This window comes from Leuciscus leuciscus (assembly GCF_965113295.1).
Source record: "Leuciscus leuciscus genome assembly, chromosome: 20".
Taxonomy (NCBI): Eukaryota; Metazoa; Chordata; class Actinopteri; order Cypriniformes; family Leuciscidae; genus Leuciscus; species Leuciscus leuciscus.
The window spans coordinates 4,768,486-4,788,905 of NC_138744.1; the positions used below are offsets into that span (position 1 = coordinate 4,768,486).

The 20,420-nt window shown below is 35.9% G+C and overlaps 1 protein-coding gene and 1 long non-coding RNA gene across 4 annotated transcripts in view; one reads left to right on the forward strand and one right to left on the reverse strand.

Moving 5' to 3' along the window:
* Positions 1-14,206, forward strand: part of LOC309484477 (uncharacterized protein) — a 51,192-nt gene extending 36,986 nt beyond the window's left edge. For 2 of the 3 annotated variants that reach the window (XR_014200861.1, XR_014200862.1), the window contains 4 exons: positions 2,037-4,056; positions 6,836-7,011; positions 7,520-10,253; positions 13,651-14,206. Coding sequence is in view for 1 of the 3 variants with exons in the window: in XM_082150842.1 (XP_082006968.1) it covers positions 2,037-2,192 (156 nt within the window). In the remaining 2 variants the exon portion in view is untranslated. Of the gene's footprint in view, positions 1-2,036; positions 4,057-6,835; positions 7,012-7,519; positions 10,254-13,650 lie in introns of those variants that run through there. The other variant, XM_082150842.1, reaches the window with a different exon arrangement.
* On the reverse strand, positions 3,990-13,643 carry LOC309484533. The gene is made up of 2 exons (XR_014200897.1): positions 13,352-13,643; positions 3,990-6,534 (listed from the first exon to the last, which is right to left on the reverse strand). It is a non-coding gene; the product is annotated as an uncharacterized lncRNA (long non-coding RNA).
* Positions 14,207-20,420: the final 6,214 nt, after the last annotated feature.

Genomic DNA, 20,420 nt, shown 5'->3' on the forward strand with positions numbered 1-20,420 from the left:
TCTATGGCTACTGCCCAACACTGTTGAATTTACATAGATGTGCGAAGAGCACTTTTCAAATGACGCGCTAGGCCTTTATCTGCCCGTATCACACGTGCGTCATGATCAGCCATTAACTCGTAGCTCGAATACACGAGCAAAACCATTCAAATAACATATGTTAACTGCTCAAAGTAACTTTTAACTTTGAAACATTAGTTATTTAACACATTCACGCAATATTCTTCCCATTTTAAAACAGAAGATTAACTTTTATGCATCTTTTACATACAACTGCATATAACATCAACATTTAAAATTTGAACACCATTTGTCAAACATTTACACAAAAAAGAACCTCAGTAATAGAGAATTTAGTCATTTCACTTACCAAGAGAGATACATTTTTCAATTATTACGTTTTCAGAAAGGCAAAACTCCAACTTTAGGCCTGTATTTTCCCTGTAGCATTCGTGTAATCAATCTCGCATTCACCCGTAATCACTGACTGATGAAATTCAATCCACACTTTTACAAAGACTTTCTGTTAATTCTCTGATACAACTATTAGTTTGTTCGTTTTAGGATCGCGCCAGCTGCTTCTCTCTTTCGCAAAGAGTGTGGCATCGTCTGTGTCCTGGCTCCACCCATTAAGGCGGGGCTAACTTCCCACTCGTCTAATTGGACCAATCTTCATCTTATTCAATTAAATAACTTTTTTAAATGAGTTTTATGTTTTTAATTTATGTATTTTCTCATTTTCTGTTCACAGATATGAATAAAATAAAATTACTATTACATATTCATGAGTGTTAGTCTTTGTCCCCTTTTTCTTACATCAACAGGGTTTGTTTAGTGACCTGGGTTAAACAGGCAGGGCTTGAGTCTTGACCGCATAGTTCCAGATCACTTCGGCAAATGATTTCAGTTATTTCAAAGGTTTTTACAGCATTAAAGAGGAAGGGATAATCACATTCACTTGTGCTCTGCGCTGTCGCTTCAACTGAGGCGCCTATACAGCGATCTGTCACGCCACATTAAAGGCCGTAAAAACGGCATTTTGTTGTTGGAATTTCGTGAACAAATGGACAGAATTTGAGAGATAAGACTTTTTTTCTATACTAATAATCTTCTGTCCACAATTCTCTTACTCTGCAAAAGCAAAAGAACGGGGTTAGATAAGGCAACATTGCCATCACACATGGCTATTGTAGCTACTGGAAAGTCAAATTAATTTGCTTTACATGAAACATGCCTATATTATGTTAATATGTGAAAAACGTACAAGCCAATCTTTTTCAACACAGATGTAGTTCGGTAACAACTGCGATTTTGGATGACTGCATTAGCTAAGCTTAAATATTTAAGCTTAACTTGAATATCCTGCCATTTTCAAGAAACTACTAAAGACACATTTCTTTGTCAACACTTAACCCATTACTAACGCTTACTATTCTAATCTCCATCATAAAAGTAATCCGTACGGCTCCAGGGGGTTATGAAGTCTTGATTTAGTTTTTGGGGTGTACTAGAATATGTTTTCATTCTTGATTGTTCAAAAACACATTATTTTCCACATATTTTACATTATTACAGCTCCTCTCTCCCCAGTCTGGCTCAAACACGCCGATTTCGATGAACCCCTTCCTTCCGAAATACAAAATGTGCTGTGATTGGTTAGCTGGCCCAGTGTGTTGTGATTGGCTTCAAAGGCCATAAGCAAACCAATTTTTTAAGCACTCAGATCATTATATTACATTAAATTACATTATTACCAATAATAAAAAAAAAGAAATGTTTAAAATGTAGTATACATTTCATGACATCATGTTGTTGTGACTTGGTTTTAATAAATAAACATAATTTTGTTTGCTTGTTAAAGTAGATAGTGTTTCACCTTTGAGATGAAACTTTATACAGTATGTTGAACTATAAGAAAACCCATCCATAAAGTGGAGTTTGCTCCCTCATTTGAGAATTCCCCCCTGTGCCATTGGCTCAAAGAAATTCAGAATGAGAACAGAGGTTAACATTATGTTTTACTGTTGTTTTCACAGGCTCGAGATGCCAACATCTCAGGACAACAAGCATTAGCAGAGAAGAACTCCAAAATGGCACGCACCCTGAATCATGTCGCCGTTGCTATTGGGCTTGTTGTCACTGTATTTGTGATTGTCTACCAGGTTATTTTTTTTAAGAATAACAACTATTAGAGCTGTCATGTTTGGATGCAGATTACAAATAGATTTGGTTCTCTGCATTTGAAATGTTATTTGCTCAATGAATCATTAAAACATATGCCGATTATGGTATGTTTAAAACAATGTAAGCTTTGATTGGCCAGTTCCATTTTATCATGAAAAACAGTTTTTATACACTTGTCTGTTATGTTTTTCTTTATTACTGTGCATATTTTTTAAGAAACTGTTATGGGTAGATTTAGAGGTAAGAGTGGGATTAGCGGCTCAAAATATATATTTTTATTTTATAATGTTACTAAAATTTTTATTTTACTTACACATTTCTGTCCATTACATTTCATATTATTTTTATATCCTCTAATGGTTATGTTTGGGGGTACGTGTCACCATCTATCCAAACGTACAAAAATGTATGTTTTGTACCTGTAAATGTTACGTATTAATACCTGCGTATTAATGAGACCAGGCTGATCTATCTATCAGGGGCCTTTCATCTGAGGAGGCAAGGCAGTGCTTATTCAAAAGAATTGGATGAGAAAAGAATCCACAGTGCAAAATAAAACAATTGAAAAAGATGACTGTAATGATTCCTGTCTGGTGTTTCCCTTGTCTTGTGTGGACTTTAGTTATTTCCTGTTCTGTGTCATGTTTTGTAGTCCTTTGTAGTTTTTCTAGTTTATTAGTATCCCCAGGTGTTTCTGATTAACCACGCCCTCTTGTTATCTTGTTTAGCTTGTTAGTCTCTGTATTTAAACCCTGTGTCTTGTTACAGTGTTTGTGGGTTCATGATGTTGTTAGATGTTGGTTGTGCTGTTCTGTTCCCTATGTCTGAGATTTTGAGTCTGTCTAGTCTTTAGTTTATGTAATAAAAGTACTACTGCTGCTGCATTTGGATCCTGCTTCCTTCTACGTTCCAGCCTGCTGCGTTACAATGACATTAAAAAGTGTGTAAATCACTCATTTTCTAAAGTGACACTGTTTACACTCAGACAGTTTAACACCTACACCTAGGCCTATTTGAGAATTTATGAGAAGTGAATTTTGTCAGACAAGCAAACAACCAACAATACCACAAAGATTGTTAGTTCCCTGTGATCAACTAACTTCAACACAAGTAAAAATGTTAGTCAAATACCCAAATCGGGATGTGATGAACAGGAACCTTACAGGAGGAACCAGAAACATAAGGAAAGATTTAAAAAAGAATAAAAAAAAAAAACAGGCTCAGGAAAAATTAAATCATCTCCATGTGTCTCCTGGTATTTCATTTTCCTGAACTCATGAAGCTACATGTTGATTCCACCAAGTGATGTTTGCAGTCAAACAAGAAAAGTTCCAGTAAACAGGAAACCTGTGCCAAAATTCTTTTCACTCCTCCCCTTACAGTACAACACAACCCAGCTACAAGTATACAACACAACCCAGCTACCACCAGTAACCAGAAGAGGAACTTGACTAACATAACAGGTCAATCTTCACCTGACTACACACCAGAGACAGACGTACAGATCTTTCTTATTCCTTCAGGGGTGCAGGAAAAATATCAAAGAGAAACATGGATCCCAAAAAGGACATAGGGCAGCCTTTACTTCCACTGCAGCAGAACCCTCCAGAATACTCCATTGGATTCCCTCACTCTGAGAGTTATCCCAACACTTCAGGTCAACCTGTGCAGCATTATGGAGCTCCGGCAACATCTGGCCAGTACATACAAGGGCCATATCCAGGGCAGACTGTGGTCACTGTGCAGCCTCCAGTTAATGTGTCCTTCACTCCACTGACCAATCCAGAGACAGATTACCTGTGCTATTCCATCTTTACCATGCTGTGCTGCTGCTTACCTCTGGGATCGGCTGCTCTTGTTTACTCCATCACAGTAAGTATTGGTTCATACACCTGTCTCACCTCGCTTAGCACATTTACAAATGATAGGCCTACTCTTCAAAATAAATAAATACTTGTTAAAATTATATAAGGACCTATATTGTTTAAATAAAGTGTTTGTAGAACTCAAATGAATCAAAGTGAAACTGATACAGACAAGACAGTCAAAACAATGAGGCCATTGTTGTAGAATAGTTACCAAGGTTCATATTTCAGTGTTAAAATACTTCAAAAAGTCTTTATTGTTTATATCCTGTGTTTTTAATGATCATTTAACGTCATGGATCAAGGTTGAATTCAAATCTCATTCCGAGTTTGCCTTTCGAATCAACATTGATATTGTGACGTTGTTTGAACAACGTTGTATTTTTAGTATGTTGTTAATGTTTTACATCTAGGCCTATTTATAGCATTAAATGATGTTTTATGGCTTCCAGGCTAACTATCGTTTTTAAAGGAAGGGTGTGGCTCGCTATGGATCAAAAGCAACTTTGGAATCGCTGTAAATTTACAGGAGGTCCTTACGTCCTTTCTCAAAAAAAAAAGAAAAAAAAAAAGAAAACGTCCAAGGGCTGGGGGTAGGACTGCATTCCTGAAACTGCAGCCTCCGTTGCTAAAACTGAGGTTACTACTGGATTCAACCAGGGGGCGCACTGCCATTGTAAAAAAACACTGTCCTTCAGATTATGAGACATTAGACTGAGGTCTTAGCTATGTGTGGATGTTAAAGTAAAAAAAATTTTTTAAATACTATAAAAAAACACATGCAATTTAATGTTTTATATTTCATAGTGAAACTGGATATTCAGTGAAAATAAGTAAGGGACAGTGACAGTATGATAATGATTTGATGCCCAGCCTGTCATCACAAAGGGTTTTGTCTGTAGGCCTATCAGCTGTGCCAAAATAAATGTGTTCTTGTAAATTCCCCACTTAAGGCAAGGCAGTGAAGGCACCACACGTGAATAGGGGTAAAAATGCCACCAATTGATTAATCACAGTAAGACAATCGTTTTCAGAAAGTTTCAAATTAGGCTTTAAATATCCACTAGTTTGCATTAGAACAGATACATGAACATTAAAGGGTTAGTTCACCCAAACATTTAAATTCTGTCAGTAATTACTCACCCTCATGTTGTTCCAACCCCGTAAGACCTTCGTTCATCTTCGGAACACAAATTAAGATATTTTTGATTAAATCTGACAGCTGTCTCACTCCTCCATAGGCTTCTAAGACACTATAACTTGCTGGCCCAGAAAATGCATTAAAGACATTGTTAATATAGTCCAAGTGACTCCAGTGGCTCAATCTTAAGTTTATAAAGCGACAGGAATACTTTTTGTGCGCAAAAAAACACAAAAATAACAACTTTATTCCACTATTTATTTCCTTCTCTCTGGGCCTCGAGTTTTTTCAAGTAGTGTTTTAGCGCAGCGCGTCTGTGTTGCACGTCACCACGTAGGCTCACTATTGGCCGACGCTGGTCATCACAGAAGCGCTGCGCTATTACACTACGTGAAAAAACTCGAGACCCAGAGAGAAGGAAATAAATAGTGGAATAAAGTCGTTATTTCTTTGTTGTTGTTGTTTTTAATAAATGATATACCATTTATTCCTATATAAAATTATACAAATAAAAAGTAAAAAACCACGTTTGATTTTTTTTTTTATAATTAATGTATTATGTGCGAGTTAAAGATATGCAGATTTCATGCTATCTAGTTGAAATAAAAAATAAAAAAAATGTAATTTACACAGTATAACCACTTGATAGCAGCCCATGCCTATTTTTAAACAGGGTTGAGAAAAGCCTGGTTATTGAGAAAAGTGTTAACTGGTAATCAGTCTCCAGCTTATCCTATGATGTCACTCTGCCTCTGTGTGTGTCAGTCTACTTTATACTGTTGATTGTTTAGAGTCATTTCTGTGTGCTTTTGCCTGCATTAATGGATGAGAAATCTCTTAAGCCTTGTCTTTTTCTATCAATTGTAAAGGCATAGATCCAGTTCATTTGTAGTACACTGACAACATAGTTGTATATAATTAGGTAATAATTAGGTTAATATAAATATAAAAAGACCTTAAGATAAATACTTCTGGACTTACAAAATCTATTTTTGGATCTATTTTACTCTTATCAAGAATTCAGAGTTTAAGCCTTTCATTGCTGTGTGGTTTTGCCTGATGTCCTTGCTTTGCCTGACAAGACCTATGTCATTGGTGACTTTCAAATGAGTGTGAAGTTATCATTTGCAGCTCAAAATTATGACATGAAATTAATCTAAATTTAAATGATCTCATGGATGTGGCTGTTGTGGTTCATGGTCATAGTTGCACCAGCTCGCTACAGTAAATGTGGGATATTCAAATGTTTTTCAGGCTTGGGCCTGTCATCGCTGCTTGCAGCTATATTTCTTATCTTGGTTTTAGTTCTTTTATTATTTTGGCCAGTTAATCTAGTTGTGGAAACTTTTACAAACAGATAGCAAAATCTAGTGGAAATGCCATAATGCACACCAATCACTGATGTTTAAAAACTCTGTGATATGTTTTGTGATTATTATTTTTTTATGGCCAGTTTAAATCAAATATTAAGTAATATATTTGGTTTCACATTTTATTCTTAGTTGTTCACTGTTAGAGTTGCTTTTGTGTTATCTTATTGTGTTTATATTCTGACCTGTGGAGAACTTTGATTTGATTTTATGCATGTCATTTAAGAAAGGTTCTATATCAAGATTTGTAATATTATTGTTATTTACTTTCACAGACTCGGGATGCTAACACGTTTGGACACCAACCAATAGCAAGCAGAAACTCCAGAATGTCTCGCATCCTTAACCATGTCGGTGTTGCTATTGGCCTCCTCTTCTGGTCGATCATTGTCATCTATGTCGTTCTTGTTGTCATCACAGTTTCAAACCTCCGTAACTATAGACCATAAGTGTAAGAAATATACAACACATATTTTTTTTGAATACACAGGCATTTGGTGGTCTGCTTTTAAATGTTAGTGTTGCTCAAGTTAGTGGTATGAGAGCTCTAAGACTCCAAATGTGTAAGGAGCTCCATCTATAGGGCCAGACAGGAATGATTCATAGATTTCATGCAACTCATCTGCCTTGTTATTATTTACAAAATTAAAACACATGGTTTTTTAAAGTTTATTATTGTATTTTTAAAACAATGAAAGCTTTGAGTGTAAATGTATCATTCATCAGATAAAACATTTGTTAACATTAACATCTTTATGTTATATCATAAAACTTTGGTAATCAATAATAAATTTAACATTATGAGTCTGATGTCGTATTTTATCAAACTTATCTGAAAGTACAAGGATAATCAGTAAGTTTTCCACACTTACGTTTTATTTTAAAGTCTCTCTGTTAATTATCTGATACAACTGTTTGTTTGTTCGTTCTAATTCTATTTTTTCTTCTCTTCTTTTTAGGATCGCAAGGAGTGTGGCATCATCTGTGTCCTGGCTCCACCCATTAAGGCGGGGCTAACTTCCCACTCGTCTAATTGGACCAATCTTCATCTTATTAAATAACTTTTCTAAATGAGTTTTATGTTTTTAATTGATGTATTTTCTCATTTTCTGTTCACAGATATGAATTCAATAAAATAACTATTACATATTCATGAGTGTTAGTCTTTTTTCCATTTTTTTTTACATCAACATGCAGGGTTTGTTTAGTGACCTGGGTTAAACAGGCAGGGCTTGAGTCTTGACCGCATAGTTCCGGATCACTTCGGCAAATGATTTCAGTTATTTCAAAGGTTTTTCCAGCATTAAAGAGGAAGGAATAATCACATTCACTTGTGCTCTGCGCTGCCACTTCAACTGAGGCGACTATACAGCGATCTGTCACGCCACATTAAAGGCCGTAAAAACGGGATTTTGTTGTTGGAATTTCGTGAAAAAATTGACAGAATTTGAGAGATAAGACTTTTTTTTCTATACTAATAATCTTCTGTCCATAATTCTCTTACTCTGCAAAAGCAAAAGAACGGGGTTAGATAAGGCAACATTGCTATAACACATGGCTATTGTAGCTATTGGAAAGTCGAATTAATTTGCTTTACATGAAACATGCCTATATTATGTTAATATGTGAAAAACGTACAAGCCAGTCTTTTTCAACACAGATGTAGTTCGGTAACAACTGCGATTTTGGATGACTGCATTAGCTAAGCTTAAATATTTAAGCTTAACTTGAATATCCTGCCATTTTTTAAGAAACTACTAAAGACACATTTCTTTGTCAACACTTAACCCATTACTAACGCTTACTATTCTAATCTCCATCATAAAAGTAATCCGTACGGCTCCAGGGGGTTATGAAGTCTTGATTTAGTTTTTGGGGTGTACTAGAATATGTTTTCATTCTTGATTGTTTAAAAACACATTATTTTCCACATATTTTACATTATTACAGCTCCTCTCTCCCCAGTCTGGCTCAAACACACCGATTTCGATTAACCCCTTCCTTCCGAAATACAAAATGTGCTGTGATTGGTTAGCTGGCCCAGTGTGTTGTGATTGGCTTCAGAAGATTGGCTTTTTTTTTAAGCACTCAGATCAGTTAAATGAAAGGTTTCTGGCAACCTTTAGGATTTGCATCGACATTAACATTAAATTACATTATTACCAATAAAAAAAATTGGTTGTCACTGTATTTGTGATTGTCTACCAGGTTATTATTTTTTAAGAACTATTAGAGCTGTCATGTTTGGATGCAGATTACAAATAGATTTGGTTCTCTGCATTTGAAATGTTATTTGCTCAATGAATCATTAAAACATATGCCGATTATGGTATGTTTAAAACAATGTAAGCTTTGAATGGCCAGTTCAATTTTATCATGAAAAACAGTTTTTATACACTTGTCTGTTATGTTTTTCTTTATTACTGTGCATATTTTTTAAGAAATTGTTATGGATAGATTTAGAGGTAAGAGTGGGATTAGCGGCTCAAAAATATATATTTTTATTTTATAATGTTACTAAAATTTAAATTTTACTTACACATTTTTGTCCATTACATTTCATATTATTTTTATATCCTCTAATGGTTATGTTTGGGGGTACATTTCACCATCTATCCAAACGTACAAAAATGTATGTTTTGTACCTGTAAATGTTACGTATTAATACCTACGTATTAATGAGACCAGGCTGATCTATCTATCAGGGGCCTTTCATCTGAGGAGGCAAGGCTGTGCTTATTCAAAAGAATTGGATGAGAAAAGAATCCACAGTGCAAAATAAAACAATTGAAAAAGATGACATTAAAAAGTGTGTAAATCACTCATTTTCTAAAGTGACACTGTTTACACTCAGACAGTTTAACACCTACACCTACTTGAGAATTTATGAGAAGTGAATTTCGTCAGACAAGCAAACAACCAAAAATGCCACAAAGATTGTTAGTTCCCTGTGATCAACTAACTTCAACACAAGTAAAAATGTTAGTCAAATTCCCAAATCGGGATTTGATGAACAGGAACCTTACAGGAGGAACCAGAAACATAAGGAAAGATTTAAAAAAGAAGAAAAGAAAAAAACATGCTCAGGAATAATTAAATCATCTCCATATGTCTCCTGGTATTTTCCTGAACTCATGAAGCTACATGTTGATTCCACCAAGTGATGAACAAGAAAAGTTCCAGTAAACAGGAAACCTGTGCCAAAATTCTTTTCACTCCTCCCCTTACAGTACAACACAACCCAGCTACCAGGAACCAGAAGAGGAACTTGACTCACATAACAGGTCAATCTTCACCTGACTACACACCAGAGACAGACGTACAGATCTTTCTTATTCCTTCAGGGGTGCAGGAAAAATATCAAAGAGAAACATGGATCCCAAAAAGGAAGTTGGGCAGCCTTTACTTCCACTGGAGCAGGACCCTCCAGAATACTCCATTGGATTCCCTCCCTCTGAGAGTTATCCCAACACTTCAGGTCAACCTGTGCAGCATTATGGAGCTCCGGCAGCATCTGGCCAGTACATACAAGGGCCATATCCAGGGCAGACTGTGGTCACTGTGCAGCCTCCAGTTAATGTGTCCTTCACTCCACTGACCAATCCAGAGACAGATTACCTGTGCTATTCCATCTTTACCATGCTGTGCTGCTGCTTACCTCTGGGATCGGCTGCTCTTGTTTACTCCATCACAGTAAGTATTGGTTCATACACCTGTCTCACCTCGCTTAGCACATTTACAAATGATAGGCCTACTCTTCAAAATAAATAAATACTTGTTAAAATTATATAAGGACATATATTGTTTAAATAAAGTGTTTGTAGAACTCAAAAGAATCAAAGTGAAACTGATACAGACAAGACAGTCAAAACAATGAGGCCATTGTTGTAGAATATTTACCAAGGTTCATATTTCAGTGTTAAAATACTTCAAAAAGTCTTTATTGTTTACATCCTGTGTTTTTAATGATCATTTAACGTCATGGATCAAGGTTGAATTCAAATCTCATTCCGAGTTTGCCTTTCGAATCAACATTGATATTGTGACGTTGTTTGAACAACGTTGTATTTTTAGTATGTTGTTAATGTTTTACATCTAGGCCTATTTATAGCATTAAATGATGTTTTATGGCTTCCAGGCTAACTATCGTTTTTAAAGGAAGGGTGTGGCTCGCTATGGGCAACTTTGGAATCGCTGTAAATTTACAGGAGGTCCTTAGGTCCTTTCTCTCTCATAAGTAAAAAAAAAAAAAAAACGTCCTATGGGTAGGACTGCATTCCTGAAACTTCAGCCTCCGTTGCTAAAACTGAGGTTACTACTGGATTCAACCAGGGGGCGCACTGCCATTGTAAAAAAACACTGTCCTTCAGATTATGAAACATTAGAGGTCTTAGCTATGTGTGGATGTTAAAGTAAAACAATAAATACAATAAAAAACACATGCAATTTAATGTTTTATATTTCATAGTGAAACTGGATATTCAGTGAAAATAAGTAAGGGACAGTGACAGCATGATAATGATTTGATGCCCAGCCTGTCATCACAAAGGGTTTTGTCTGTAGGCCTATCAGCTGTGCCAAAATAAATGTGTCTTTGTAAATTCCCCACTTAAGGCAAGGCAGTGAAGGCACCACACGTGAATAGGGGTAAAAATGCCACCAATTGATTAATCACAGTAAGACAATCGTTTTCTTTACTTTAAATATCCACTAGTTTGCATTAGAACAGATACATGAACATTAAATAAAGCCAGTTTTTTGTTTTCCATGAATCAGAATGCCTGAAGGAAATTCTATTTAAATGTCTTATCTGCTGTTGTTATATTTAGGGCCCAAGCCCTAAGGGGCGAGGGGCCCTATTGTTTTCCTTAGGCTGGCCACACACTTGAATGTTTGAAAAACGCATGCTCTGGAATTTGATATACTCCTTCTATGAGATTCATCCGATCACCAGCAAACTCAGTTAGCATGAAGCCAAGACACTGAGGATGCCAAATTGCGAGCGGATTTATAATATCTCGATTGGTTTTGGCCATGGCTGGCTATGAATATAAGGCGAAAAAATCGCTCTATTTTAATTATATATATTGTTAAAAAAACTATTTTAACTTCAATATATTGAAGATGCTAAATTGCGAATGGGTATTGGATATCTTAAAGGACAAGTTCGGTCTTTTACACTTAAAGCCCTGTTTTCAGATCGTTTCTGATGAAATAGAACGGTTAAGATTGAAATTTGGACACAAGCTGCTGGCCCGAGAATTTTCGGTTTCTGTGGTAGCACCCCCCCACCTCCACAATGGCTGCATAGGTACACTGGAACAATCCTTCCTAAAACGCATTAAACTTTCATTTACAAAGACGTGAAACTCACCGAGTGTTCAGGGGTGTTCACTGATATGCTCACACAAAAATCGCTGCAAAAGATGCTTTCCAACAGGTTTTATCTTAGTTTTTGTCCAACTCCATTTACTTGTATTGGAAACCTGTTGGAAAGCATCTTTTGCAGCGATTTTTGTGTGAGCATATCAGTGAACACCCCTGACCACTCTGTGAGTTTCACGTCTTTGTAAACGAAAGTTTATTGCGTTTTAATAACAGAAAACAATGTACAAGAGTGGGGGATAAATGTTCCTCATTTGCAAACTGTATTTCAGGGGTCCCTCAAGGGTCTATTTTAGGACCTCTTTTATATATAAATGACCTCCCTCAAACATGTCCAGATGTTAACATCCAAATTCTATGCTGATGACACTGTGATTTTTACCCATGTAAGATCTAAAGAACACGCTGCAGCCAAACTGACAGCTTCGATGAGTAAGGTGTCGGATTGGCTGACGAATTCATGTTTGATTTTAAGAGTATCAGACATAATTTGTCACTGTCTGCTGCAAAACTTTTTGTACACACGATGATTTTTCCCCATTTGTCTTACTGTATAACAGTAAGTGACTATGCTCAAGCCTATGTATTCACTTTACAAACACATTTTAAAAGTATTAGACAAAAAACCTAAGGATTATCATAATTGTAATATCCTGAAAAAATATCATCTTCTCAATTTTGATAATTTCTTATTTTATTCGGACGTATGTCTAATGTTTAAAGTTATTCATGATCTTGCACCCCCTCCTCTTAGAGGATGCATAGTATTCTCTGGCACTAGAGCATCAACTAGGGGTGATTTGGTACCGCATTTTAGAAAGACAACCTTTGGTCAATCCGCCTTCTCTGTTAAAGTAGTGGGAAGTTGAATTCAATACCCACAAACATTAGAAACTCAGGAAGTTTTGCAGTATTTAAAGCCAGCCTCAAAATTTGGCTAAAATCAGCATAAGAGTGACACCATGATTGCATTGTATTTTCTGTATTTTGTATTTGGTGTACACATCAAACTGTTTTTATCAATTTTCAATTGATGGATAATATGTATTTTTTGTAAATTTATGTAGTGTATTTGTTGTTCAGTGGTTGTTTTGAGTCTTTTGTTTTTGTTTTGTCTACCTGTCCAGGGACAACAGATGCAAATTAGCTGTTAGCTAACTCTGGTGCAATTGTTTAAATTGTGCGCTGTCTCTGTCAAATAAACAGTAAAATAAAAAATAAATAAACATAGTTATTTTAGATTTACCCGCTTTAAATGTACATTGCCCACCATGCACAATTGTCCTAAAGCCACCGGGGTGGCGGTGGCACTGGGGCTTGGGCCTGTCATCGCTGCTTGCAGCTATATTTATTATCTTGGTTTTAGTTCTTTTATTATTTTGGCTAGTTAATCTAGTTGTAGAAACTTTTTAAAAACAGATTTGAAGATAGCAAAATCTAGTGGAAATGCTATAATGCACACCAATCAAAAACTCTGTGATATGTTTTGTGATTATTATTATTTTACAGCCAGTTTAAATAAAATATTCAGTAATATATTTGGTTTCTCTTTTTATTCTTAGTTGTTCACTGTTAGAGTTGCTTTTGTGTTTTCTTATTGTGTTTATATTCTGACCTGTGGAGACCTTTGATTTGATTTTATACATGTCATTTAAGAAAGGTTCTATATCAAGATTTGTAATATTATTGTTATTTACTTTCACAGACTCGGGATGCAAACATGTTTGGACACCAACCAATAGCAAGCAAAAACTCCAGAATGTCTCGCATCCTTAACCATGTCAGTCTTGCTATTGGCCTCCTCTTCTGGTTGATCGTTGTCGTCAATATCATTCTTACTGCCATCGCAGTTTCAAACTTACATAAATATAGACCATAAGTGTAAGAAATATTATGGTAGGACAAAAGAAAGTTATTCAAACATGAACACATCATTTTTTTAATACACAGGCATTTGGTGGTCTGCTTTTAAATGTTGGTGTTGCTCAAGTTATTGGTATGAGAGCTGTAATACTCCAAATGTGTAAGGAGCTCCATCTATAGGGCCAGAGAGGAATGATTTGTATATTTCATGCAACTCATCTGCCTTATTATTATTATTTACATAATTAAAACACATGTTTTTTTTAAAGTTTATTATTGTATTTTTAAAACAATGAAAGCTTTGACTGTAACTATCATCAGATAAAACCTTTGTTAACATTAACATCTTTATGTTACATCAAAACTTTGGTAATCAATAATAAATGTATTTAACATTATGAGTCTGATGTCGTATTTTATCAAACTTTAAAAAGTATCTGAAAGTACAAGGATAATCAGTACGTTTTCCACACTTACATGTTCTACTGTCTTTAGTTCAGTTTTATATTCTTCTTCCACTTCTTGTTATTATTACAATTATAACCTTTTTTAATCCAAGGGTGGCAGTCTTTACAATAAAAGTGCATCCGTCGTCTCTCAGACTGTCTGTAAGTATAAAATACTTTAATATTAACCAAATATTTGTTCACAAAAAGCAGAATGTACAAGTTAAGGTACCAAAATTTCAAACAATAGTTTTGGCCAACAAAGTCGGCTACTGTGTTAAATACAGCCACATGCGCTCGGGAGTACTTTGCAGTACGTTTTCACTTAACACTGTCTGACGCTGCATCAAGAAATGCAACTTGAATCTCTGTTACACAAGGAGAAAGCTATACATCTGTTCAATGCAGAGATGCTGCCGAGTTCTCTGGGCCCGAGCTCATCTCAGATGGTCTAACCGACAGTGTGGTCAGATGAGTCCACATTTCACCATGTTTTTGGAAAAAAACACATCGAGTTCTCAGTCCCAAAGACGAAAGGGACATCCAGATTTTCATCAGCAACCGGAGCAAAAGCGAACATGTCATGGGGTGCATCAGTGCAAACGGCATGGGTGACTTGCATGAAGGTACCATTGACATGGAGGCATATATTGGGATTGTACAGAGACTGCCATCAAGATGACATCTTTTATGGGAAGCAAGACAATGCCAGGCCTCATTCTGCACATGGTAAAACGGTAGTTTCTACACTGTACAGTGGATGTGCTCGACTGCAGTCCAGATCTGTCTCTTATTGAAAATGTACGGCCCATCATGAAAAGGAGAATCAGACAACGACGACCAGGGACCGTTGAGCAGATGTCTTATATCAGGCAAGATTGGGCAAAAATTCCACATGAAAAATGGCAACAATTAGCATCCTCAATTCCCCAAAAATGTATGTGGCACAGTGGTAAACTTGCCTCTGTCCCAACTTATTTTGGAGTCTGTTACAGCCATAAAAAAAAAAAAATAAAAAAAAAAATATATATATATATATATATATATAAAAAGAAATATATATATATATATATATATATATATATATATATATATATATATATATATATATATATACACACACACACATATATATACACACACACACACACACATATATATATATATATATATATATATATATATATATATATATATATATATATATATACATACACAATTAAGGGATAAGAATCCAGATGAATGTGGCAATTGGAGGCCCATAAGTTGGTTAAATTCTGATGTAAAACTATTGGCTAAGGTGCTGGTTTGCCGTCTGGATCCCTGTCTTCCTAAAATAATCTCTGAAGATCAGACCGGTTTCATTAGGGGGGCGACAGTTATCATTAAATATTCGACGACTCTTAAATATAATTTTTTTCTCCATCCACCTCTTTATCCAGTGAGATAGTCATCTCATTAGATGCAGAAAAGGCCTTTGACCGGGTTGAGTGAAATTATTTATTCACTATATCAGATAGATTTGGCTTTGGCCCCTTTTTCAAGTCATGGATACGCCTTCTGTACACTGCTCCTGTCTGTGTGAGAGAGAAAACAAATTGTGTTCCCAATATTTCCCCCTCACAAGAGGTACTCGTCAAGGTTGTCCTCTTTCCCCACTATTGTTCGCTTTAGCAATAGAAAAATTCCCCTCTCTTAAGGAGGGATAGAACATCGCGTCTCGCTCTACGCTGATGACCTTTTGCTTTTTGTTACGAACCCTGTCGGCTCGGTCTCAGATCTTTTGAATATTTGTCGTTAAATTAGATTTGCAATGTTGGGATAAGCTACCTGTTACTCTATTTGGTAGAATTCAGTCAATCAAAATGAATAATTTACCTATAGGTTTTTGTTCCTTTTTCAGACCCTTCCAGTGTTTTGACCAAAGTCCTTCTTTAAACTGTTGGATGGGGCTATTTCTACTTATATATGGCAGGGCAGGCCTCCCAGGTTAAGTAAGGCATATCTTCAGAGACATAAAAAAATGGGGGACTTGCTCTGCCTAATTTTTTTATTTATTACTGGGCAGCAAATATCAGCAAAATTCACAGTTGGTATAATTCTCCCCATATAGATTGGTGTATATTAGAAGCACAGTCCTGCTCTTCGTCTTCGCTTTCTGAATTGGTGTGTCAGAATTTGTCAGAACTTTGTCCAATCGACCCTCAAAATACACTACAAATCCAGTTGTTTGTTCTTCTCTTAGGATTTGGAGGCAATTCAGACAGCATTTTAAACTTCATTTTAAATTACAAATTAATCATTTATTTGTGCTTTCAACCTTAGATTCTGCTTATGTTTTATGGAAATTATTTTTCTTTTCTTTTTTTCTCAATTTTAAGATTTAAAATAAAAAGTTTTTACAACTTTTTCTGATCTTGCAAAGAAATTCAATATACCACAGTCTAACTTGTTTCATTTTTTTCAAGTATGCAATTTTGTTCATTCTCACTGTCCTTCCTTCCCTGACTTGTCTGAACCTTCTTTATACGAGAAGTGCTTAATACAGAAACATGGCTCTATATCCATTACAATTGAATTCTTCCTTATGTTTTGCCTTCTTCTTCTTGGTTTATTCATCAATGGGAGACAGGACTCGGACTTAGGAAGTGGCTGCTGGCAGGGTTAATTCTTCACATGGCTCTCAAGTTTTGAAGACAGACAAGTGTGACAAGAGTAATTGCTTTTTACCTGACATCTTTGAAAGAGAAAGACATATGCAATGATTAATGCATCCATGGTCAGGATATAATTATAAAAGACATGATTTTAAAAGTGACCTATAACATCGACTATGCAATACACTTTAATTTATTTAGTGCTAATAAAATATTAAGCCTATTTGGAGAGAGATGTTTATAATGTGACAATATGTCAGTCATCGTGTGATAACGAAAATATGACTAGGCCTAGACTACTTGTTCTGAGCAGGTGTTGTCAGTAAAACTGTTGGCTAAGTTACAGACACTCATGAAAAACTGATGCTAATTATTTGGGAAACATTCTCTAACAGCAGTCAAGTTGTCACTAGTTGTGAAGTTGTGAATTTGTTGCAACATTAAAACAGGAGATCATGACTGTGCTCGGAGCTCGGAGTGATTTCCTCTATGGGTGAACGAAACTTTCGGGCAGAATCACGTGAACAATTCCAGGATATGCTTCTTTTTTTTTCCTTTTTTTTTTCATTGGTTGTTGCGTTAAATCTTACCCAGATACAATAGTGCTATTTTCTGATTGGCTATTGTGTAGCCCCGTTCTTCTTCTTTTTTTTGATTGGCTGATAAGTGGCAGGCTCGACTAAGAATTCCAGGGGAGACGCGCTTGATTCCTGCCGAACCGTGAGAACGCCGCGGCCAGAGAAATATTGGGTGTTGCTGCGGCATATTAAATATATTATAAATAGTTTTTCCGCGTGAGAAATACAATGTGTGGCGGGAGTGCGTGACAAAAGACCGAAATGAGTGACTGTCACATCATCCTGTGCCAGACTGAGTCTGATTCAATTTAAGGTTTTCCATAGAATTCATCTTACAAACGTTAAACTAAAGTAAGCTATTTCCAGGCGTGGATGTCACGTGCAATAGGTGTCCTCTGGCTCCTGCTGATCATACCCACATGTTATTTACTTGTCCAAAGCTGGAAGATTTTTGGTACTCCTTTTTTGATACTTTTTCTAACATCCTTAATATTTCCACCAAACCATGCCCTTTGATTGCTATCTTTGGTGTCCCAGCGGTTTTGAATGAGTATACAAAAAAATATGCTAATGTTCTTGCCTTTGCCTCATTGATAGCTCGCAGACGAATTGTAGCCTGTTGCACTGGAAGTCTTCTAAATCTCACTAAGGGTTATGACTGTTCATATGTTTGTGTCCACCCTTTAGTAGTTGTAAAAAAAAGAAAAAAGGAATGTATACATTTTTTAATATTGTTGCAATTCTTTTTTATTTATAAAAATACAATTAAGCTGGTCGGTGAAAACTTTCGGTGAATATTTTCTTTGTTCTTTTGTCAGTTAAATAAAGGTTAAAGTGACAAATCACAGATTCTTGATTTTATTTCGTTTTACAAAATGTAGGCTACCAACTTTTCTGGAAATGGGGTTGTACATAATGTACAATTATTAACGTGTAGGCCTATATTTATTAATTATTTTAAAAATGATGATTAGTTTAATTATTATAAACGCAAATAACCAGTGTAAAACAATCAGAATCAGAATCAGAATCAGAAAGAGCTTTATTGCCAAGTGTGCTTGCACCCACAAGGAATTTTTCTTGGTACTGAAGCTTCCAGTGCACATATACAAATACAAATACAACAAGAAACATAGTAATACAAATTCTAAGAATAAAATATATAAAAAAATAAAATAAAATAAAATAGTATAAAAAGTAAAAAAAAGGGGTCACAGTTGGGTTTAGTCTGAATAAACATTTACAGATTATGAACATATTTACAGTATTTTGAGAAGTATGAATAATATAAATATAAATATCACCTGAGTTAGAGAATATTACACTAGACAGTGGGAGTCTAGTGCATGTTACAGATTATGAACATATTTACAGTATTTTGAGTAGTATGAATAATATAAATATAAATATCACCTGAGTTAAGAGAATATTGCACTAGACAGTGGGAGTATTGCACTTGCAGGCATATGCCTTGGGGGGCATGTTAAGTGTTCAGAAGGGAAATGGCCTGTGGAAAGAAACTGTTCCTGTGCCTGGATGTTCTTGTGGCCAGTGATCTGTGTCGCCGTCCTGACGGTAACAGTTCAAACAGGGGGTGTCCAGGGTGAGTGGAGTCTGTGATGATTTTACCTGCTCTCTTCCTCACTCTGGAAGAGTACAGGTCCTGGAGGGTTGGCAGGGGGGCACCAATAATCCTCTCTGCTGTCCGGACTGTCCGTTGTAGTCTCCTGATGTCCGATTTGGTAGCTGAACCAAACCAGACAGTGATGGAAGTGCTTAAAACAGACTCAATGACGGCTGAGTAGAACTGGATCAGCAGCTCCTGTGAATATTGTAATGAATATTGTAATGAAAAAACAAATGAATATTGTATTAATAAAACGTATATGAAACAGCAAAGCTGGCACGGAGGTAAGGTTATGAAGGCTATAATTAGGCCTTCAATGTAAAAAATAATACAGCTATTATTTTTTTCTAAAGTAAGCTACAATTAGGGTAAAATAGCCTATGATGACGTTATTTCTGCGACAGCTTCAGGCTAGCTCTCTGATGCACGGTGTAGGCTAATATTTGGTTCACTCCATGCTGATAGTGCACTCAACTCATCCACCATGGATTAGTGAATGAGTGCGCGATTTCAGATATCAGAAACAGAGTCATCATCACTACTTAGTGATTCAAACCTATAATAATCCATCCAACTCTCTTTCCTTTTGTAACAAGTTCACATGTTCACCACACGAGGTCTCCGTAAGGTTCGTTCTAATTTGAAAAATGACGCAAATTGCGTTCTCTTTCAACCATAAAAAGACCAAACGCGTAAATAAGCAGATATGGAGCACCAATTTTTTTTTAGTTTGTATGTTTAATTTGATATTTTTCAGTAGTATGGACACCCCGCCCACCGTCCCTCTCTCTGCAGCACGCGCCCATAGACAGTATATGCACGCGCCGACTCTTACGTATCTGCTGCATCCGCTCGCCACCATCAAGGTCACGTGCTACTGCGTGGCGTGCGTGCGGAATTCCACACTTTCCTCATCCTGACGTTACATTCATGCAAGCTCATTTCTGATTTTTCATAGTGACTAGGACGGACGTTCGCCATAATATCCAATAGGAGGCAATGAGGTTTATGTTAAACAAATTAATCCCAAATGCATGCCATGTGAGCAAGTTTTTTTCATTTTTTGGATAGTTAAATGAAAACAAACTGCATGCCATTTTTTTAGTCAACTTAGTCAAAGTATGTGATTTTTTCCTGGTCACGACTGGCAGAGTGAAACAGAATTTTCCAGAATTTCCTCTCTATCTATCTATCTATCTATCTATCTATCTATCTATCTATCTATCTATCTATCTATCTATCTATCTATCTATCTATCCTTAGTATCTAAAAGTTCCAGTTCGCATTTATTTCTATAGCACATT